The sequence below is a fragment of the Anarhichas minor genome, unplaced genomic scaffold, assembly GCF_050575085.1.
Source record: "Anarhichas minor isolate MPS153535 unplaced genomic scaffold, ASM5057508v1 ptg000004l, whole genome shotgun sequence".
Classification (NCBI taxonomy): domain Eukaryota; kingdom Metazoa; phylum Chordata; class Actinopteri; order Perciformes; family Anarhichadidae; genus Anarhichas; species Anarhichas minor.
In genome coordinates this window covers 9,394,601-9,413,970 of record NW_027466450.1, presented here as the reverse complement: position 1 = coordinate 9,413,970, position 19,370 = coordinate 9,394,601, and the positions used below count along the sequence as shown (strand labels likewise).

At 41.5% G+C, this 19,370-nt stretch overlaps 1 protein-coding gene across 1 annotated transcript in view; it reads right to left on the bottom strand.

Moving 5' to 3' along the window:
• Positions 1–19,370, bottom strand: part of abca12 (ATP-binding cassette, sub-family A (ABC1), member 12) — a 57,726-nt gene that overhangs the window by 28,911 nt on the left and 9,445 nt on the right. Inside the window, exons 15-39 of the mRNA XM_076112046.1 lie at positions 18,983–19,191; positions 18,623–18,756; positions 18,267–18,381; positions 17,483–17,528; positions 17,417–17,433; positions 14,904–17,312; positions 14,146–14,258; positions 13,839–13,906; positions 13,242–13,390; positions 12,934–13,064; positions 12,452–12,594; positions 11,007–11,174; positions 10,559–10,776; positions 8,489–9,433; positions 8,174–8,280; positions 6,859–6,965; positions 5,752–5,951; positions 5,297–5,373; positions 4,527–4,654; positions 3,646–3,816; positions 2,325–2,489; positions 1,855–2,050; positions 1,150–1,289; positions 649–768; positions 395–485 (exon numbers count right to left, since the gene is read on the bottom strand). Of these exons, the coding sequence (XP_075968161.1) occupies positions 395–485; positions 649–768; positions 1,150–1,289; positions 1,855–2,050; positions 2,325–2,489; positions 3,646–3,816; positions 4,527–4,654; positions 5,297–5,373; positions 5,752–5,951; positions 6,859–6,965; positions 8,174–8,280; positions 8,489–9,433; positions 10,559–10,776; positions 11,007–11,174; positions 12,452–12,594; positions 12,934–13,064; positions 13,242–13,390; positions 13,839–13,906; positions 14,146–14,258; positions 14,904–17,312; positions 17,417–17,433; positions 17,483–17,528; positions 18,267–18,381; positions 18,623–18,756; positions 18,983–19,191 (6,367 nt within the window). The remainder of the gene's footprint in view (positions 1–394; positions 486–648; positions 769–1,149; positions 1,290–1,854; positions 2,051–2,324; positions 2,490–3,645; positions 3,817–4,526; positions 4,655–5,296; positions 5,374–5,751; positions 5,952–6,858; positions 6,966–8,173; positions 8,281–8,488; positions 9,434–10,558; positions 10,777–11,006; positions 11,175–12,451; positions 12,595–12,933; positions 13,065–13,241; positions 13,391–13,838; positions 13,907–14,145; positions 14,259–14,903; positions 17,313–17,416; positions 17,434–17,482; positions 17,529–18,266; positions 18,382–18,622; positions 18,757–18,982; positions 19,192–19,370) is intronic.

Sequence of the window (19,370 nt, the reverse complement as noted above, 5' to 3'; positions counted from 1 at the left end):
TACTGACAGGGTTAAAGAAAGTGCAGTTTCAGATTTGATTGCTGTAAATCCAAATGAAAAAAAAAGACATTTGCGGTGTCTGTTTAATGTCATGGCTTGTTATTTTATGTTAAGTGAGAAAGAAATATGGCCCGACAATAACATGCAATCTAATCAAATACCTGTACGTCAAAGTCAGACCTTGTGGAAAAAAAGACCGACATGCATAATGACATCAAGGAGAGACGCCTTCAGAAATGCATGTTGAAATGAGTACAATGCTTCCTTTAAACCAAAGGAGCAGTCCTATTTTCTGATAGCGTGGATATTTTACAAGCATTAAGGGAGGGAGGAATGTAAAGCTAAGCCTGGTATCTGCAGCTTACAAAAGTAAGACCTTCAAATGCTCACTCACAGAAGTTGCTGAGCGTCTCCTTCATTCTGCCGACATTGATGTCTGTCTGCATCTCAATGAAATTCTCAACAAAGGAATTGCCGAGGGAATTCTGACAGGAGGGGAGAGAGAGCGGGAGAGACGATGCACAACATCAATATTCTGCTGCTGAAACTCGTCGCAGACCACTGCAAAGTTTATCTCCAGAATTTCAGCGAGCCGACAGCGAGCCAGGGAGAATAATTAGATATACAGGAGACAGAGTTTTTTTGTACCTGCAGCATTGGCAAAGTGTGGGTAAGTATTTCGGCAGACTTTATGATGAAGTTGGAGGACTCAATCCAGTCCTCGGAGTACTTCCTAAGATTCGCAAACTCCTGCAAGGTGGCATTGGCCTGGACAAAGAGAGGACAAGGACGAGAGCATGTGAAATGGTTGGGTATCAGCAAGGTTTCATAACCTGCTGTGTTTGTGTGTGTGGCTTGCTCTAAAACCTGCTCAAACTAGAATCACAGTAGAAGATGGTGGTGCATACAAATATGTGTAAACTCCCTGCAACACAGTATTTCTTGCTTACTAAATGTCAGTCGGGGTGCATGAAGACTACAGAGGTAACTATCGCTTAGAGGAGGTAGAAATAGAAGTGATAAAAAACCTCTGTGAATGCGTGACAAAGTCAGATGAGGGCTTTCGGAGGATTTAGAACATAAAGTTCATAAAGGTCATGAAGGTATTAACCCCCAGAGAAGATGGCTGTGATATGTTTGAGTATGTACCTTCTCCATTATGGCCCTGGTGACAGGTGTGTCGGGGGTATACAGAATTTGTCCCATCAGCATTGGTTTGAGGAAGGCCCAGGCGATGGCTCCTCCAGTGGTATTGACCATGTCCAGGTACATGTTCATACAGAAGGGAGCTACACGAGGAAAGACGAGAGCAGAGCCATTAGACAAACAGTATTTAGGTTTTTATTGGCAAGTTTTTCATGAAAATATTTAGACAGTTTGAGGATCACTTTTGAGGTTGGATGATAAGAAAAATATAATAAAGAAAAAAAGTGAGCAAACTTAACATTTTTCTAAAGTCTTGAGGGAGAAAAGTTGGTGAAGATTTTTAGCCATTATTGGATTTCCTTAAAGCAGCTGGCTAGCTACTAGCTAGCATCTCTGTGTCACTTTTGAGTTTTGAATTTTCACTGTCTGTGAGCACGAGAAGTGTCCACCCGTATCCCTATTCAATATAAGGCCCATTGTTAAGGGCGTATGATACTCTACTCTATTATTGCCAATTTTATGATTTAGGCTTAGGATGCTAGGAAAACGTTTCTTTTCTTCTCTGTGATGTGCCTACAGTACATGTTACTTATTTTGATTGTGTATATCTTGTAATAAGATAATAACCGTGAACGATTCTGATAGCAAAGGAATACTACAAAAAAGACTGAATAACAAGACCAAAGATACAATTAAAAATGAACATACTGGCATTTGTTGGAATCTTGAACCTCTCAATCATCTGCTCCCTCTGGTGCTGGTCGGGGAAGGCGGAGTCTGACTCTGGCGTGATGGGGAGTTTTGAGATTCCCAGCACAGCCAGGATTCCTTTATTGCACAACGCTCGAGAGAGGGTGACAAAGGTCGCTTTGCTAGAGATGGTGGACCTCTTTCCTCTCACCATCTGGGGAAAAACAGAGATTGAAACTTTTGTTACTTTATGATTTTCATGAACTCAAAATTGAATATGTGTCATGCAAATGGGAATACAAAACTAAAAGCCCTCAAAGAACATTTAAAACAAGCATCAGCAAGGAAATGTTTTGTGTAAGCAGTATGGTCACAGAGCAATGAAACCGCATTCCTTCATTTTGGCGAAGTTTAGTTTTCACACAAAGATAGATAAACACATGAATGCATTGTGGGTAATGCACTGCACAGTAGCAAAGACTATATACCTGGTGAAATTCACTGTTGGCCACCAGGTTGAGGTCTTCGATGGAGAGCATGAAGTTTTGAAGCTGACCCACAGCAGGAATAATTGTGTCCATCATGTTGGTTATAACCTCAGCAATCTGGAGCATAACTCCCACCAGGCTCTGCAGTTCTTCAGACAAAACCCTCTGAAAGACAGTAACCAGCATTCAAACATGTGTCTACAGGTTTTTTTTTACTTTTATGTTGGTGTTTTCAGGTTAAAGAAAAAAAGAATAGAAGACGGGTTGGTATGAGCCACACATTGGTACAGAGCAGGATTTTTACACAAAATATATTAAAGGATGAAAGGGGTCTGCTATTGTTTTACCACACTGTCAATACATATACAGTATATATAGATGGATGATATACTACATGGTCTACTTTCATTGTCTTCGTAGCAGGAGCATAATTAGATTTCTGTATTCTGATGATGATGATTTGTGATCCAAACTACAAGATATTTAATAGCAGGGGAGTCCCATTTTAAGTCAAATCTGCTGTGCAAATCAGAAAGTATTTGGACTTTTGTTTGTTCAATTTATATCCAGACTATGAGCCAAACAGTTTCAGAAAGGACACCAATTTGGGCACACTTCTTCTCTGGGTTTCTCAGAGTAAGCAAAATGTCATCTTGTTTCCAAATCCCCAATCAAAGTCCCATTAATCTCTGGATCCTCCCTTATTGCCTAGAGGTTATATACAGAATGCAAAAAGGGTGGGGCTAAGTGGGCAACCTAATTTGATGGTTAGGGATCGGTACGGATTAATTCTTATTCTTGCTGTGATGTTTCCATAGTTTTAATGTCCTCACTGTGACAGCTATTTTTTTCTTTCATCTCTAGTCTTTACAAGTGCATTAGATGTTTTTAATGATGAGATAAACTATTTATGATTAAACTAAGTACATGTTGCACTTGAAATAGAAAAGAGGCCTATTACAGATGCCTGTTAATTTTTTTTTTAAATGAGTGTATTGAGGTAACTAGATTAGTTTTGGGGATGGACAGTTTTCTTACATCAAAAGGAAAAACATCAGTTATGTGTAAAGGAGCTTTGTCTAGTGAACATTTTCTTGGACAAAAGCGTTTCTCTCTTTCTAACATGTTCCTCAAACAAAAACCCTGGGGCATCAAACATGTTTGTGACAGCCCAACAAAAAACGATTGCTTTAGCCATTCAGCCATTACAGAAGAACGTGCATTCACCACTTTCGCTCATTTTCTAGTACAGATAAAGAAAAAAAGCATTCACTTTTGAAGAAACTGTAACATGTTTTTTTTTTTCTGAAATCAGTCTTACTCTGTAGATGAGTTTCTCCATGTTGAGATGGCGAGCCATGAGCAGCGAGAAGCTGTACCACTGTTCTACAGACAAGGAGCAGAAGGTCTTTGAGAGGTCCACATCTGTCTTTTTCATTTTCAAGGCTGCAGCGGAGTTGCAATGACGCAAGTTGACCAACCAGGACAGGATCTGTTTCAAAAGCATTACGAGAGTATGGAAACAGTTAATACTGGCAACAGAAACACATGAGAAAGTATGTCGTGCAAAGAACAACAGACAGGCATAACCATTACTACTTTCAAACTGTTCACCTGAGGCTTTATATGGTAAATGGGCTTCCAAATCCCTGTGCTAGTGTGGCAACCTGGTGGGTTTGATTTCTCCTCTATTTAGTGAAAACAACATGTAGCAAGTCAATCCCTCTGCTCTGAATGCTTGGCAATAATGGTGGGCAATAATGCACAGATGCTGAGACAATGGTGAAGATTTGGAATAGTAAAATAGGGAAAAGATAAGTGTCTTCCAGTGTGTTTTTCAAGTTGGCAATTAAGGAAATATGTTTGGTCCAATTAAAAGGATGTGTATGAGATACATAGGTCAGCTACTGTACAACCATATCTAGTGTTATTTTACCTGTGCAGTGTTCAGACAATAATGTGTTACCACCACCGGATAAACTCTTTAAAGATATTTTCTGCTCACTTTTTGCAACATAGTCTGCAGTGTACTAACTAGCATAACTAGCAAGTGGACAGCAATGTATTCCACTAAGTGATGTCTGATCTCAACAAATGGCCCGTGTACATTGGCCAGCCACTGATTGATTTTGATTCGGCCTGCAATTCTGTTTCCATTGTACCATAACGGCAACAATTTTTGTATGGATGTCCCTGGCTCACCTCTAAATTGTCATTCGGCAGCATGGTTTCCATCAGGAGGCGCAGAGCAGCTGGGTCAAAATCCATATGTTGCTGAACATCCAAAACGAAGGCTGTTTTATTCCTCAGCATCTCACCCACCGTCACCACTCCTGGGAAATAGGGATATAAGAGCAAGTTGACCAGTGTGTTTCTTATTACGACGTCGATACAGTGGATGAGTTGTTTTTTTTATATACAACCTGTAGTTTCACTTCTATAATGGTGGAAACTACAAAAGAGCTGCACCTGGCTGCTGTTTTGGCTGGTTTAATGTTCACTAGAGCAACAATCATGGACAAAAGAGCAGTAGAGAAATTGACCACTTTAGTAAATTATCATTGTTAGATAATCCAGCAACAACCAAAGCGGTGCATCCCACACCAGTGAGCGACAGGTGAGCTGAAATTAGTCTGTTGCTATGGAAACAAGTTTTGTGGTCTTCTTTTTTCTACTGATAGCACACCAGGAATCATCCTTTTCAGTACGAGAGTAACCAGAACCCCAAATCTGAATTTTGAACAGTTTAAAACGTACTTTTTGGTACTACGTTTTTCCTTTCAAAGTTGATATTTGTAATTTTCTTTTACAAATGGATAATCATTATATAATTTTGGATATAAACTATTTTTCTTTCCAATGGAAATGAGGAAAATATCTGCCAGGTCTACTGTAAAACAGTGTGGTAGCGTTGCGGGAATGTATAATATCATATCGTGAAAAACAGCAACTGATGTAGAGAAAGGTTTCACCTGGGGAGGTGGTGTTAATGTTGAAAGAGCTCAGGCTGCTGGTGTTAAAGCCAAACCCTTGACTCAAAACAGAGGACCTGTAAACACATGCACACAGACACAAACAGAGAAATGCACTTAAATCAAGGAATACAATAAATATTCACAGTATAAACGTTGCCTTTATATCAATAAAATTAAAAGCTGCCAGGCCACCTGCAGGCTGAATGGACTGAGGTAGAAAGGCCCCAAAACGACAGCAAGAGTACCTGTTCGATTTTTTCGCAGACTTCAATACTCTCAAATCCTAGATTTAGGCGTAACAGCCCAGAACACTATTTACCAAATTATACAAAAGGGATAAAAGAGATAACAAACCTAGACGACGGGGAGAGCAGCGTTCTCTTACAAAGTGCAGCTAATTGCTGTGAAAACCCTTGAAATAAAAACGTTTAAGAAGGAAGAGAATGCTGTACCAGTTTGACTGGACATTGTAGGCTTTGGGGTCTCCGATGACGGCTAGGAAGATGGCATCGGTCAAAAAGGTCGTGTTCATATTCAAATTCTCAACCAAGATCTGAAGGCTGGGTAGAACGGTCTGACACAGCTGACCGGGCTCAATGGAGAGGGCCGACATCAGCAGACGCACAGACTCTGTATTCTCCAAGGTGCACACCTAGAATGAATCACATAAGCACCAAGTAAGTTTCTGGACAAATCTCAAATCTCAAGATGTTTTTGGCACCGGCAACAAATAATATCCTTTAGCATTTAATGAAAAAACATATCACTGTCAATATCACTGTCAACCCACAAAAAACATTTTGTTTGCACTGTAATCAAAGTCTAATAAGTGGTGTTTTTGTATTTTTTGCCTGTTCATGTCCATGTTAGCCATATTTTCATCCAATTTGACCAGTTTCAAACAACAATATGTCATAAGAAAGTCTCAATTCTTTGCACTAAAGTCCCAAGTCAAGACAGTCAAGTCCCAAGCCCTTAAGTCCTAAACAAGTCATAATGTGCTCTTTACCGAGTGTAATGGTGAAGACCGTAACTGACGCCAACTGGCGCTCAGTAACGTAACGTTAGTTCCTCATGGTTTTCTGCTGCAACTTGATTGGATGTTGTCAGATTGGATTTCTCAAAAAGTAAATAAACCCAACATCTCTGACACTTTTGGAGTTACCTCCAGTACCAGGCAGTTGATCGCCTTCGTGTACAAACCTTTTACATAACATAGATACGTATTTTCAAGTCAAAAGGCTCAAGTCTAAGTGAAGTCACGAGTCATCGGTGTGCAAGTCAAGCTGCAGGTAATTTATTGATTTTGTCAAGTCGATACTCAAGTCATCACATTTGTGACTCGAGTCCACACCTCCGCAACGTAACATGACCACCCTGATAACACCACGTCTATCATAGGCACACGCAGTACATATGAGTGGATTTAAACTCAATATTGTCATGTAGTGCAAGTTTTTCAGTATCAAAATCATATCAAGTCAAAGTACTTCCAATTAAAATGGTGTCCTGATAGATGAATGTTGCATGTGTGAAAGTGGCTGAGTTATTGCAGAGACCTTGGATCTCAGGTTGCCAAGTTGCTCAGTGAATTGCGGGTCCATCACGTTGATCTGAAGGAGCTCAGCGGCCGTTTGGATGGTCTCTTGCATGAGCATCAGGTTCTCTTTGAAGGGAGGCAGAGAGTGAGCCAGAGGGGGGAAAATGAGGGTAAGAGAGAGGTTATTAGAGCTAGACAGGAAGATGGGAAAGGAAAGGGAAAAGAAGGCAATAAGGTCTGTAAGGTGACAGAATAACATGACATCCCACTGGGTTTCATTACGACTCGCACCATTACAGGGCAGCGTCATCAGCCAGTGAGCAGCAAATGATGTACTTAAAGTGAAGCCCTGTGCGGGACTGATGGGGCCAGAAGGGCAGGCAGTCCTAGCTGCTGTCGTGCATTAAAACACATCTGACAAGCCCAAAGAAAGGCACCACCTCGGGCAGCAAGATGTGATGACAGAATATTTAATTAGGCCAAAATTAGACAATGGTGATGTTTAATCTCAGGGTGCTCAACACCTAGACGCCTTTGCAATTACAACAGTTCACTCTGTGTGTGTGTGTGTGTGTGTGTGTGTGTGTGTGTGAAGAATAGGAGTGGGGTTGCAGAGAAGTGAAGCTGCTTCAGCTGCTTACAAAGTAATTATATGCACTAAAAACATTATCACACAAGCACAGACGCCAATTAAAAGGAGGTCATAGATGTCCACTTGTGTGAGTGCGAGGGGAGACGTTTAGCGCGGGCGGACAGGATAAGTGATTGAATTCTACTTTGCTAATGAGATTTAAAAAGGTGCTGAGTGGCTTTCTGCTGGAGAAGGGCCATATGGCCTTGGGCTCTTTGGGAGCTCAAGCTAAGCTGATGCGAAGTCTTATTCCTCATATCTCCAGAATGAATTATGCCGCACTATAATCATGTATACAATAACTACAGCATTAACGAAAAGTTGATGGTCTTCCAATGGTCCCCTAATAGCCATGAAGGTCAGAGAAAGAGGGTGGCACTCTTCCATCTTGTGTGACTTTTTAAATGGCACAGGCTGGCAGACTGTGCTTATACATATATATTGTCACAGCAGGTATGTAAACACAAGCTGCAGCACCAGTGTGAGCTCTACATTACAGCAGCACTTAGGCATGAGAGGGAGGGAATTCACTGTGGAGTCAGTAGGTAAAGTTAATTTGGAGAAACTAAAAGGATAAAGCATCATTCATGTGGGGATTCTCCATTTAACTAATGAGTACACATTTGTCTTTATAAATCTGCCCTTGGTCAAAGAAGCCTCTAACTGTCCAGACCGAGTCAGTAGATCTGAACCGTGAAGTTACCTTGAGATTCATAGGCAAGCACTCTGGTGATATTTTTAAGCACCGAGGAGAATGGAAAGCCACCGGGAAGCATATCGGCGGCATTTGTCAGTAGATCCATTGATGACCTGGGGAAGATTAAACAAAGACTGTTTATGAAACAGAGGCCAACAGAGCAACATAATGGTGAAAAAGCAGTTGTTTTTAGATGCTGGGGCAAATTTATACCTGAAGCGAGATACTGAATTTACACATCAAAATAAGGCAAAAAGGACTTTCTTTTTTTTTTTTTCTTATTCCTAAAGCAATATTTGGTGAGGTGCAAATAAGACTTACATCTGAAGTGCCGTAGGGAGAGTGAGGAAGGAGAGCACTCCAAGAGCAGCATCAATGGTCTCTTCCTGAGAAGCATTACAGCCCCACGGCATGCCGCTTGTAGCTCCCTTCACCACAACGCTCAGATCAGGGTTGGCAAAGAGCATGTGGACTGTGTCCATCATTTCTGTTGTGGTAGCAGGGACAGAGATGGCTTTGAACATTGCAGGGTAGTCAATGTAGAAGAGGTCTATGAAGTCATCCATGGGGTCCCTTGGCAGCATCAACGGGGCCTCGCGTCTGTGTCGGATCCTCGTCGTATGGTTACCGGCTGTCATGTCCTGCTGAAACATGCTTGGACGGTGGTCCATGGGGGTCAGAAGACCACTGGTGCTTACCAACTGCCTCAGCAGTGCAATCAGGTTTCCAGCTAGGTCTTCAAGCTCCATGTTTACTGACATATCCTCACTCATCTGGGTCAGACCAGACAAGAGAGGCCCGATGATGTCGTACACTTTGGCCAGAGCCTGAGTCAGCAGATCCAGTCCAGACGCTTCAGTGTAGCCCCACCATGCAGAGAACGCGGCCACCTTCTGCACAATCACGCTTGAGCCGTTGGAGGTCAGAAATTGCTCCAAGGCTTGGTAAACCATATGCGCATTCCCAAATGCATTCATGTCAATCACCTGTTTTACCGCTTCCCTTATCATTTCGGTAAGAGGCGCTTCATTGAGTCCGGAAGAATTTCCCCACATCATGGGGAGGATGTCGTCTGTCGTGATGTTTGCAGAGAAGAGGAAGATCATCGCTGCCTCTTCGAAGAGGTCCTGGGATGAGCTGTTGTCTTGAATGAGATGGTAGTTGTCCAGGATATGGCTCAGTGATTTTTCTATAGCTTCAGTGTAAGGCTGGATGAACGGGGCCACATTTACCAGCTCATCCGAGAGCATTTTGAAGGAAGACAAACTAAAAGGCGAGGGGAGAAATTTAATGAATGTCAAGTTAATTCTTTAGATTCAGTGTCATGTGTAATAAATGTCAATATGAAAAAGAAGGAAATGAGATAATTATAAGATGTAAAGCACTTCTATGGACAATGGACTAAGGACTAATTCTGACCTACTTCTTTCGTGGAATGCAAACCATGTTTTTGATTCATTTCCTGAACACAGTGATTCCATAGAATTTGAATTCCTTAGCTTTGACCAGAAGTAATATCTCTTCATCTTCTTATTCGCATTGTTTTCCCATTTCATCCTTGATAATAGACTGTGGAGTCTTTTCACTGTGATCAATGATCTATAACTCATGTAGTCAGACCTGATGGTTTCCCTGTGATATGCGCAATGTGATCCTTATCGCCACGGCCGGCTCATTATTGCAGCTGGCATAAAGGGAAATCAATTTATTTTAAAAGCATGTCTCAGCTAGCTGAATCATGCTTAAGCTGCTAGCGGTGCAGACCTGCCTATCCCATTAAATGAATCAAGTTGAATGCAAATGTGATCACTCCAATTCCTTGTGTAATTGGGTATAAATCAAATTGGTCCGACTGGTTCATCGTGGATAATGTAACAACAAATGGCGAGGTGAGTTAATCTATGTATAACTGAGTCTGTGTCAGGATGTAACTGACTCTCAACAGAATATAATGGACATTTCTACAGTCAGATAACATATCGTTAATCAGAATGATCGGTGGGTTTTGTTTAATGGCTGCACTATATTTTAATTGAATTGCCTCATTGTCCTCATAACCTTTGGCGTCAGTGTGGTTTGGTCCGTCTGATATGAAAAAATTGGGAACAAACGTATGCTATGACGGATTTATCTCCATAAAAAGAAGCAGCTGCTCTTCCATTCTAACACACTGATGCAACAAATTGTTTTTGAGAGTCTACAGGGATAATTTAATGTGATGTCTCATCCATAATCACTTAATAACTGCATGGATCGGGGATGACAGATTCAATTCAGATTCAAAGTTTTTTTTCTGATGGATTTTCCTGTTAAGCATAATAAATAATAGCCGGAGTGAAGGGCACATCTTATTAGCAATGACATAATATTATTGTTGCTGTAAATAGTCACCTGTCTTGCAACTGCATGTCTTGGAGCTGCTTGTACCAGTGAAGCTGTGCCTCAGGGCTCAGAGGCTGGCCTGCAAGCTTAGAGAGCTGGCTATACAAAGCTGCAAAGAGCTGCTCTGTCACAAGTGCGCTGTTTATGTTGACTTGGTAGAGAGACTGTACAGTCCTGACAATCCGGGCAGATGTGGCACTCACAGTCATTGGTCCCACACCCATGTGCTGCAAAGAAAACATGCAGCAGAGATGGACTGTTAGCAATGTGGCAGCTTTGTCTGTGTATCAACACTGCCACCAAGCGGTGAAACTGTTAATTGTACTTGAATAAATGTAACATTTTTCGGCACACATTTTAATATTTCAGTTTGGTTTGTGAGACAAACTAAGACTATACTATTCCTCTATTACATTTGTGTGCACTTTCCTTTTTAGTTTGCCATGCACGTACTTACACTCGTGTTCATGTGTGTGTAGACAGTCTGGGCTGCAGCACAGGCCTCAAAAACAGGCTGCAGGCTGATGTTGCACCACATAGCCATGGTGGCGTTGCTTAACCCTGCTGCCTCTCTCACTGGCTCCCATGCCTTGAGAACTTCACTGCACTCCAACGTGCCATTAGTCTGAAGGGAAAATAGTCAATGTCTTATCATGTTTCACATGTATTGTTCAGAAAAAACCTGTTTGCCATACAGTGATGGAAAAAAAAACACAGGGTTGGTGAGACAAAAGGTAAAGGCACAAGGGAAATATTATGATCGCTCTGTTCATGCAGTTTGCTGAGAAGCAAAGAAAAGGGCAGAAGTCTCACACAGGTATCACAGTACCCACCCAAACATGCTGTATATGCATACACAATGAGTCTGCACAAACACTGGGTCAGCTAGTCAATCTCTTATAGATACACACATGACAAAGAATCAACACTTTAATAGTGCTCTGCTACACTATCTTTCATCATGGTATGGATTCGAGTAATTGTAAATTTTGAGCATTTATGATAAATTTAAAGAAAATGCTTTCTTAATAAGAGATGAGAAGGTCGGTGTCTTTGCTGTAACTCAGCTGAGTGTTACCTGTTTACTAGGTACAAATGCACAATCAAATGTGATCCAATAAAAGAGCCCTGCATGTAAATCCTATATCTATCAAGTTATATTTGTTTGTTCACACTGTGTAAGAGGTGATGATATAACTTATTAGTCATTTTTGGAGCACTGTTTGGATGTGGTATTACATTGTAAATAAGAAAATATCTGCTTGCCAATATATGGCTGAAGCTGTAGTTTGGGGAAGCATATGTGACAAAATCTGACAAGGACCTAAGTTGTTTTTGCTTGGCTGTTTTTTTTTCTTCTTTTGGATATTAGAAGGCCTTTTATCAGTGTCAAAGACAACACTTCTTACCCCTGACTTCCTACCATTAAGCAAGGTATATTCTTAACCTTTAGATGAAGTAAAAATAATTTAAGTCCCACAAACAAATCCCAGCCAATATCTAGTTGACAGCCGTGTCCTGATGTCATTCAAAGTGCTAACCATTCGAGTCACATGCACATGTTATCTGTGTCCTGAAATGACAAAGGGTACATAAAAGTGCAAATGGATGACGGCAGGTGGAAAGATTCTAAAGAAAGATACACCCCCACTATGCTCTTACATCACTCAAGTAGTGGAATCTATCAATACATTAGGTGTGCCGCCTAGATTAGAACTAAGGTTTTGTTGATTGCAATAATGCATGAAGAGTTATGCACTGGTACAGGAGCTCACCTCTTACCTCACTCTCTCTCACACGCTAACCTGTCCACAAAAAAAAAAGGCCAGCAAATGACGGCGAAGAAACGAGACACAGAGGCACAGTATGTACAAAGGTACAGTAGAACAGTAGCAGTCTAACCTGTTCAGCTGCCTGCACCGTGTGTTCTATGGCAAGCTCCATTCTTTCCAAGGCCTCAGACAAGTTAAAATGACTGGAGTTCACAGACCGTGTAATTTCGTTGATCAATGTCACCACAGGCATCTGAAGGCTTTGAATCATCTCTGGGAGAAGACAAAGGGTTTGATCAGCATGAATGGCTTTACAAAAAAAAGGTTAGGTTTAGATAACAAAATTGGCTATTTTTATGAAATGGTACAGGAGACACTTATGCAGTTTCAGGTATGTTTCAGGTGTGTCACAGTGGGAAAGGTGTGCTTTGACAAGTCTTAAGGTGACATCTGTTTAATAGTTTACTGAACATAGGAAACAATTCTCCCTTCAGTCAGTGAGTCTTGTTCATTCTTACTATACAACAGTGATGATTCTGGTAAACTAGTCCATCCCTGTCCTGGCTAAAACAAATGTAAGACAATAGCTTTGCTGTTCAGTATTCTCCTCACCGTTCTGTGCTTGCATGCTGTTTACCATACTTCCTGTGATTTTCTCAAACTGTAAGATAACAGATGGGACACTGTCCCATTGCTCTGTTCCTTTGAGGGTTGACAGTAGGGCGTGTAGTATCTCTTCAAGTCTGTGACAACACACATGGAATTTGGTTTAGGGCAATCATAGAAGCAACTAAACAGTGGTTTATATTATGAAATTTAAATAATACAAATCATGCAATTTAATATCAACTTGCTGCCTAAAAAAAATGAAGTAATTACTTGTTTGGTTTGTTTCCAATAGAAGTGGTAATTAAACTTACTTTTGCCACGTGTCTTGGTCGGCCTTCCCAGTCATCACTTGCTCCAGGACTGGAACAAGATGTTCAAGGCCCCCCAGAGATGGAGCAGTTGTATGTGAGCCTGGGCCTTGCATAACGAGTGGCCAAAGCGTGCTCAAGAGTTTGCCCATCTTACAGCGGAAAAAAAAAAGGGGGAAAATGGGGAAAAGAGTGAATACATTTTATTTGCCTAACCTCAACTACAGGAGTTGTATTTCATATGTCCTTTGATCTATTACATATCTTAAGAAAACAATGAGTTCAGGACCCATAACCGATAAATGATAAGATCATTTTTTATTTTGTTTGACTTTTCATGATCATAAGTGATGTACGTGTTTCAAAACCCTCATACTGGCTTGTAAACATGTGTGGTTTGGAACTGGCTGTTGGCCAATAGTTTTAGCAGCAACACAACACAACACACAAGGCATTGACATGATTTGTCAGCATTTTAGTTTTAATTTTATGTAATGTTTAACTTGCAGACTTTTAAAATGTTTAATTTTCCACAAACTGAATTCACACAAAAATAAACAATCATAATAAACTTATATGTCACAGTGTTTTAAGCCTTACCTTGCCAAAAATGAAGGGCAAATCTTCTACTGATGCACTCTCAAAAGATGCCCAGAGACTCATGTTTCCTGAAATTACAAGAAATATTGTTCACAAAGTCAATTTCAATGTCAAAAAAACTAAAATAATCTCCTGTGTGAAACTTGATCTTGTTCTTACAGACAACAAAAACATTGTGCTACTTTGATCTACAGCTCTTGATCTGTCTGGCACCATCGCTTGAATAATGAAGTGCACAATGCGACCTCCACTCCATCAGAGTTCATCGGGATTCAACACCTACAGTGACACAGAAAAGCTGACTTGCCTTGGCCAGACTCCAAGATAAAGTGTGTGATGTGAATGAGGGTGGAGACGTAGGCCTGTGCTGTGCTGTTTGGCGGAAGGAGGTTCTGGACTGTTTTCATCTCCTCCAGAATCCTTAAGAAGCAAAAGCACATCAATATTTCATTTGACTCATCAAAAGGTCATCATGTCAAATCCAAGACCTGTGGTTGTTAATCACTTTTATCCACTGAGGGGCTATTATTCTTACATGCATCATGAATGCAATTAAAGGTAGAGTCTGTGATTTTGGATAAAGATTTTTGATATTTGAACTTAATACCCAAACAAATACACTCCTCCTGTCTACCCGTCAAAAGCTCCTTTAGAACTTTAGCATGTACCAGATTTACCGCCCCCCTCGCTGCCACTGCCTTTACTCTTATACGTCCCTGGCCTTTCCCCTGTCCTTGCTGGAATGGTGTTGTGTGGCATTGTTTGTTGAACCAGGGCTGTGTATGAATACCAGATTTATTTTTAGCACGAAACAGAATGGACAGTTAGCAGACCGTGAGATGACAGACTCCACCTTTAACTAGGACAGGAGAACCCAAAGCACCTTGAATACCAAGGACTGCAACTCAACCTCTTTAACACAGATGAAAAATGCTATGAGCTAAAATGTGCAAAAAATGCTCTGTAGAACTGCGGGTAACTGCAGTCAGGCGATAGTGGGTTCCTCACTACATGGCTTTTTCATTTGGACCAAAGAAGTTTTAAGGAAATAGCAGAATTACTCACAACTGATTCCAGCTGTCTGGTCCACTGACCGCGGAGATGCTCTTAAAATACGTGGTCGCTACTTTGAGTCCACAAAGCAAGTATTCAGCGAACATTTCGGGTACTGTTTGTTGGATGATGCTCTCAACCCTCTTGAGGATGAGGAGGGAGATGTTACGTGATGAGGCAAAACTCATGTCTGGTTGGACAATGAGCTGAAGTGAGTCCTGCACAATTTCCAGGATGTTCTGCTGTACAGGGAGCGGCAGGGGGCCTGTGGCTGCGGTCAGGATCTGCATAGCACTTTGGGAGGCTTCCAAGACGGCAGCTAAGAAGTGGTCACTCTGTAGGCCACCTGGTTGCTCTGCCACCATTAGGGCTTTGCTCAGGGACTTGGTGATATTGCCAATGGCGGAGAGGTAGGCCTGTTGATCATCACCGAGAACAGTTGCCATCGTCCCCAGCAGGTGCTGGAGGTCTGTCACAGGGGTGGAGACATTCATGTCGGGGTTTCCCCATTGGAGCATACTACTGAAGATCGATTGGACATTTGGTTGTTTCATCCACTTCTCTATTAGGTCGAGGTATTGCTTGACTTGGAGCTCAGCGACATGAAGAATGGTTGTGTTTTGTAACGAGTGGTTAGCACCTGGAAAGTTATTCTGAGCCTCTACGTTGGCCATTATCAATTCAAATTGACGCCGGACAATCTCAACCGTTGCCAGGCCAATTTTAATCACCCCTGCACCATCTAATGGGTACTGGAGGTCGTCGATCAGGAACTCGACCTGCTTACTTACAAACAAAGAGAAATCCACCTGTGCCAGCTGTAATGTCACTTGCATTTGTGTGAGGTAGTAAAAGGGAGTGAGGAGCTCTGAGATGGAGCTTGCGCTGGTAATATTTTCCAGCCTTTTCAAGTACCATTCCACAATATCTAGATATACTTTCTGAGCATACATGGGGTTCATCAGAGAGGTGTTGTTTAAATTGTTGAATGGTTCAGTGTTGGCAACCAGTTGTATGAGACCCTCTACCACTGTGATTTCATTCATGACCTCTGGAGTGTACAGCTGGTTCAGCTGGAGGTTCATCTTGATATTGGCCAGGGTGCTGTTCAGGGTGTGTGCGAGAGCCATGTTAGGGTTGGAGCTGAAGTTAACTTGGACGACATCACTGATAGCGTTATTGACAATTAATGGGATGAGGGAGAGGATGGCTGTCTCATTACGGAGAGCAGGTAGGTGTGTCAGGAAACCGCTGACACCGTTTATCAATCCCATAACACACTGCGCTGTCATCATCGGGTCACGCTGTTGTTCGTAACACTGGCGAACATTGATGATCTCCATTACATTTACCATCATGTCGTTTATGTTGGCAGCTCCAGCTAGTGCAGCAATGTCGTTCAGCTCCTCAAGGGTGAGGTTTGCCTGCCGCAGAGCATTCTGGACATCAGACACAGTAATATTTGGTGTATCCATGATCAATCTGATGAAATGAAGAACCTGCTTGGATGTTTTCACACAGGCAGTATCATTAGAGGACAGGAGTGAGAAGAACAAGGATGTCATTTCCTCATATTCCCGTCCCTCCAGAACAGAGTTGGTCGCAGGTAATTTGATGGTTACATTACCGTTGGCTGAGAGCATCATGTCTAATATCTGATCCAGGAATGTAAAGATCTCTGAGATCCCAGACAAACAGTTTTTGCCTTCTGCACATTCCGTCATCTGATTCTGCAGAGCTTTCAAATCCTGGAGAAAGCGAGCAGCCTCCTGTTGGACCTCAGGTGGTAGGAATGCAACAAATCTTTGTGCAATAATGTTCTGAGCAGCATCTGGTCCAGCCTGAGACAGGTTCTGAAGGCCTTCTGGGCTTAAAAGGTTGAGAAAGTCCCTGGCAATCAGGTGGAGGTCAGTGACTTGGGCTGGGCTAAACTGCCCATTTGGTAACGGAATATGTTGTATTTTTCTCAGTCGAAACAGAGACATCACACATTCTTGAAGCTGCCGTAGGTACCCAAGAATGATGTTAGTTGGGTCACCGTTTGGAGAATCCATGACTTTCTTCAGTAGCTCCATGGCACTGAGGATGGCTTCTACGAGCCCTGCTGAGGTCTGGTTGGTGAAAGGTTGGAGCGCTTCTCTGAGACGGACCACTTCTTCAGGTTGGAAGTAGTTTGAATAGGTAAGCAGAGTGTGTCCCATGATGTGGGAGAGAGATATGGTGAGGTTACCTTCCAAGGAGAAAAACTGCATTATCAACCGTTCAAGTTCGGGTATCGTTGGGTCTGTCTCATTGAAGGTAAAAATGTGCTGGTTGAGCCTGCCGAGCTTTGAGGAAACATCGAGCACTGTAGAGACATTCAGGGGACCATCACCGAAGAGCAGAGGCAGCAGTGGTTTCAGACCCGTGGACTGCAACAGGTTACCGACGAGGGGAAGCATGACGTCAGGGTTAGTGATGTTTTGGTCAGGAAGCATGGAGATCGTGTTGACAAAGCCATCCAGGGTTTGCATCAGGTTTATCAGGTAGGCAGAGAGCGCATCTCCACCTTTGATTCCTTTCAAATATGATCCTGCCAAATGTTTATAGACGTCACTGTATACATGCTGCAACAGATTCACCGTTCCTTTGAGACAACTACAGAGAAAAAGAAATGAGTGGCAAAATGTCAGAAAATTGCTATGAGTACAGTTGGTAAAATAGTAACAACAATAAATAATACTTATTGTGTTAAACCTCTGTCTGTACTATGTTGAATTATGTATTTGTGCAAAAAGGCTGCCCATCTAATCAGATCACAAATCAGTTTATGGTTGTCATTTAATTAAAGGAATGGTTTGACATATACTTGCTCATTTTTGGGTTGTTAGTTGAGAATACTGATACCACTCTCATATCAGCCCACTTAATATTAAACTGCAGCTTAGTTTAGCTTTGCGCAAAGCCTAGGAAGGATACATGAGGAAACAGCTGGCTGTACCCGTCCAGTACCTCTAAAACTCACAAATGAACACATTATATTTGGTTTGTTTATTCAGTAGAAAAGCAGTAAAAAAAAGTTGTGGATTAATTGGAGATTATATACGGAACTATTTCTTGGCCAGGCTTAATCAAGAAATAGTCCCATACATAGCTTTAAGGTTGCTATTCAGCAGATGCTAAGCTAAGCTAACCAGCTATTATTTAACATGAATGTGAGTGGTATAGTTCTTCTTATCATTATACATTTTCATATCATCCTAAATAAATGAGTCAACATTTTATCAACAAATGAAAGTCAGTAACAGAACAGCAAATGTAATTTCAGAGCATATGGAATACATGCATTGTGTCCACCTTCAAAAATCATTAAAACTAACAAGTACAAGCACTTACTTCACCAGTACGTCTTGGTTTGGTGACATCAGAGCCTGAGTCATTGCTTGAACAAACTGTGGCCATTTCAAACCGTTATCGCAATGAATGGCTGAGTAGTCCATGTTAATAGAACCTAAAGTGTGAGATAAATATACATACATACATACTTGAATTGGTTGTGTTTGTTCTACTATGTTAAATAAATCATAACTTGGTTGAGTAAATTTGTTTTGGCGCCAAATGAATAAATATACATATATTTGCCCTGCATGTTTCATTGAACTTCATTGTAGCGGCCTAGCGACTTATTTGCACCCTGGATTGCCTTGATGTATGCATTTGATAGTTAAGGAAAAAAAAGAAATGATACTCACAGTTTGCTGGCTGAGTTGTGACATCGGGCCTGTAGTTCAAAATCCAGTAAAGCATGTGGAAATAGTTCTTTACCTCAGGCCACAGTTGAGTCTTCTCAATCTTTTCTCCCAAATTCACCATGAACAAGGAAGCACTGCAAGCAAAGCAAAGCACAACACTGTTGAGAGAGTGAAATGATACACGACAGCATGAAATGGGACATTGTGCACTTAAAACACATAATTTGCCCAAAGTCTTCACTGGAACAAAATGTTGTTGGGCCTTAAACCTTAAATCTTTTCAGTTAAAGACATGCTCTGGCATGAAGGCCTGCAGGTCAATCAATTCATCAATCATCATCATCAGCGCTTTCTCAAAACCTTTGTTGAAGAGTCCATGTAACATCATGAGTGCTGTTGTCTGGCATGCAATTCATCCAGTATTCTCCAATTAGCTTTGATGCCAGTTTGTTCGAAAGCATGCCAAACTGCACGCTGCTATTGCACAGCTTGTGCCAGTGAGAGAGAATCATGGGAAGTGTCACGTTGTAGTCGTCTCGGTCTGTCAGGGCGCTGTATACGACTTGTGCCTGTGGAAACATAATATTAGTATTTCTCTATAACATTAGATATTAATGTGGGTTCATGTAGGGATCTGTTGTTACAGACTTTCATATTGACAGATTAAATAGATTGTGTATATTTCTACATTACAGAACAATCCAACCCTAAAACAAGGACATTTACTCCAACACAAAATACCACAAAA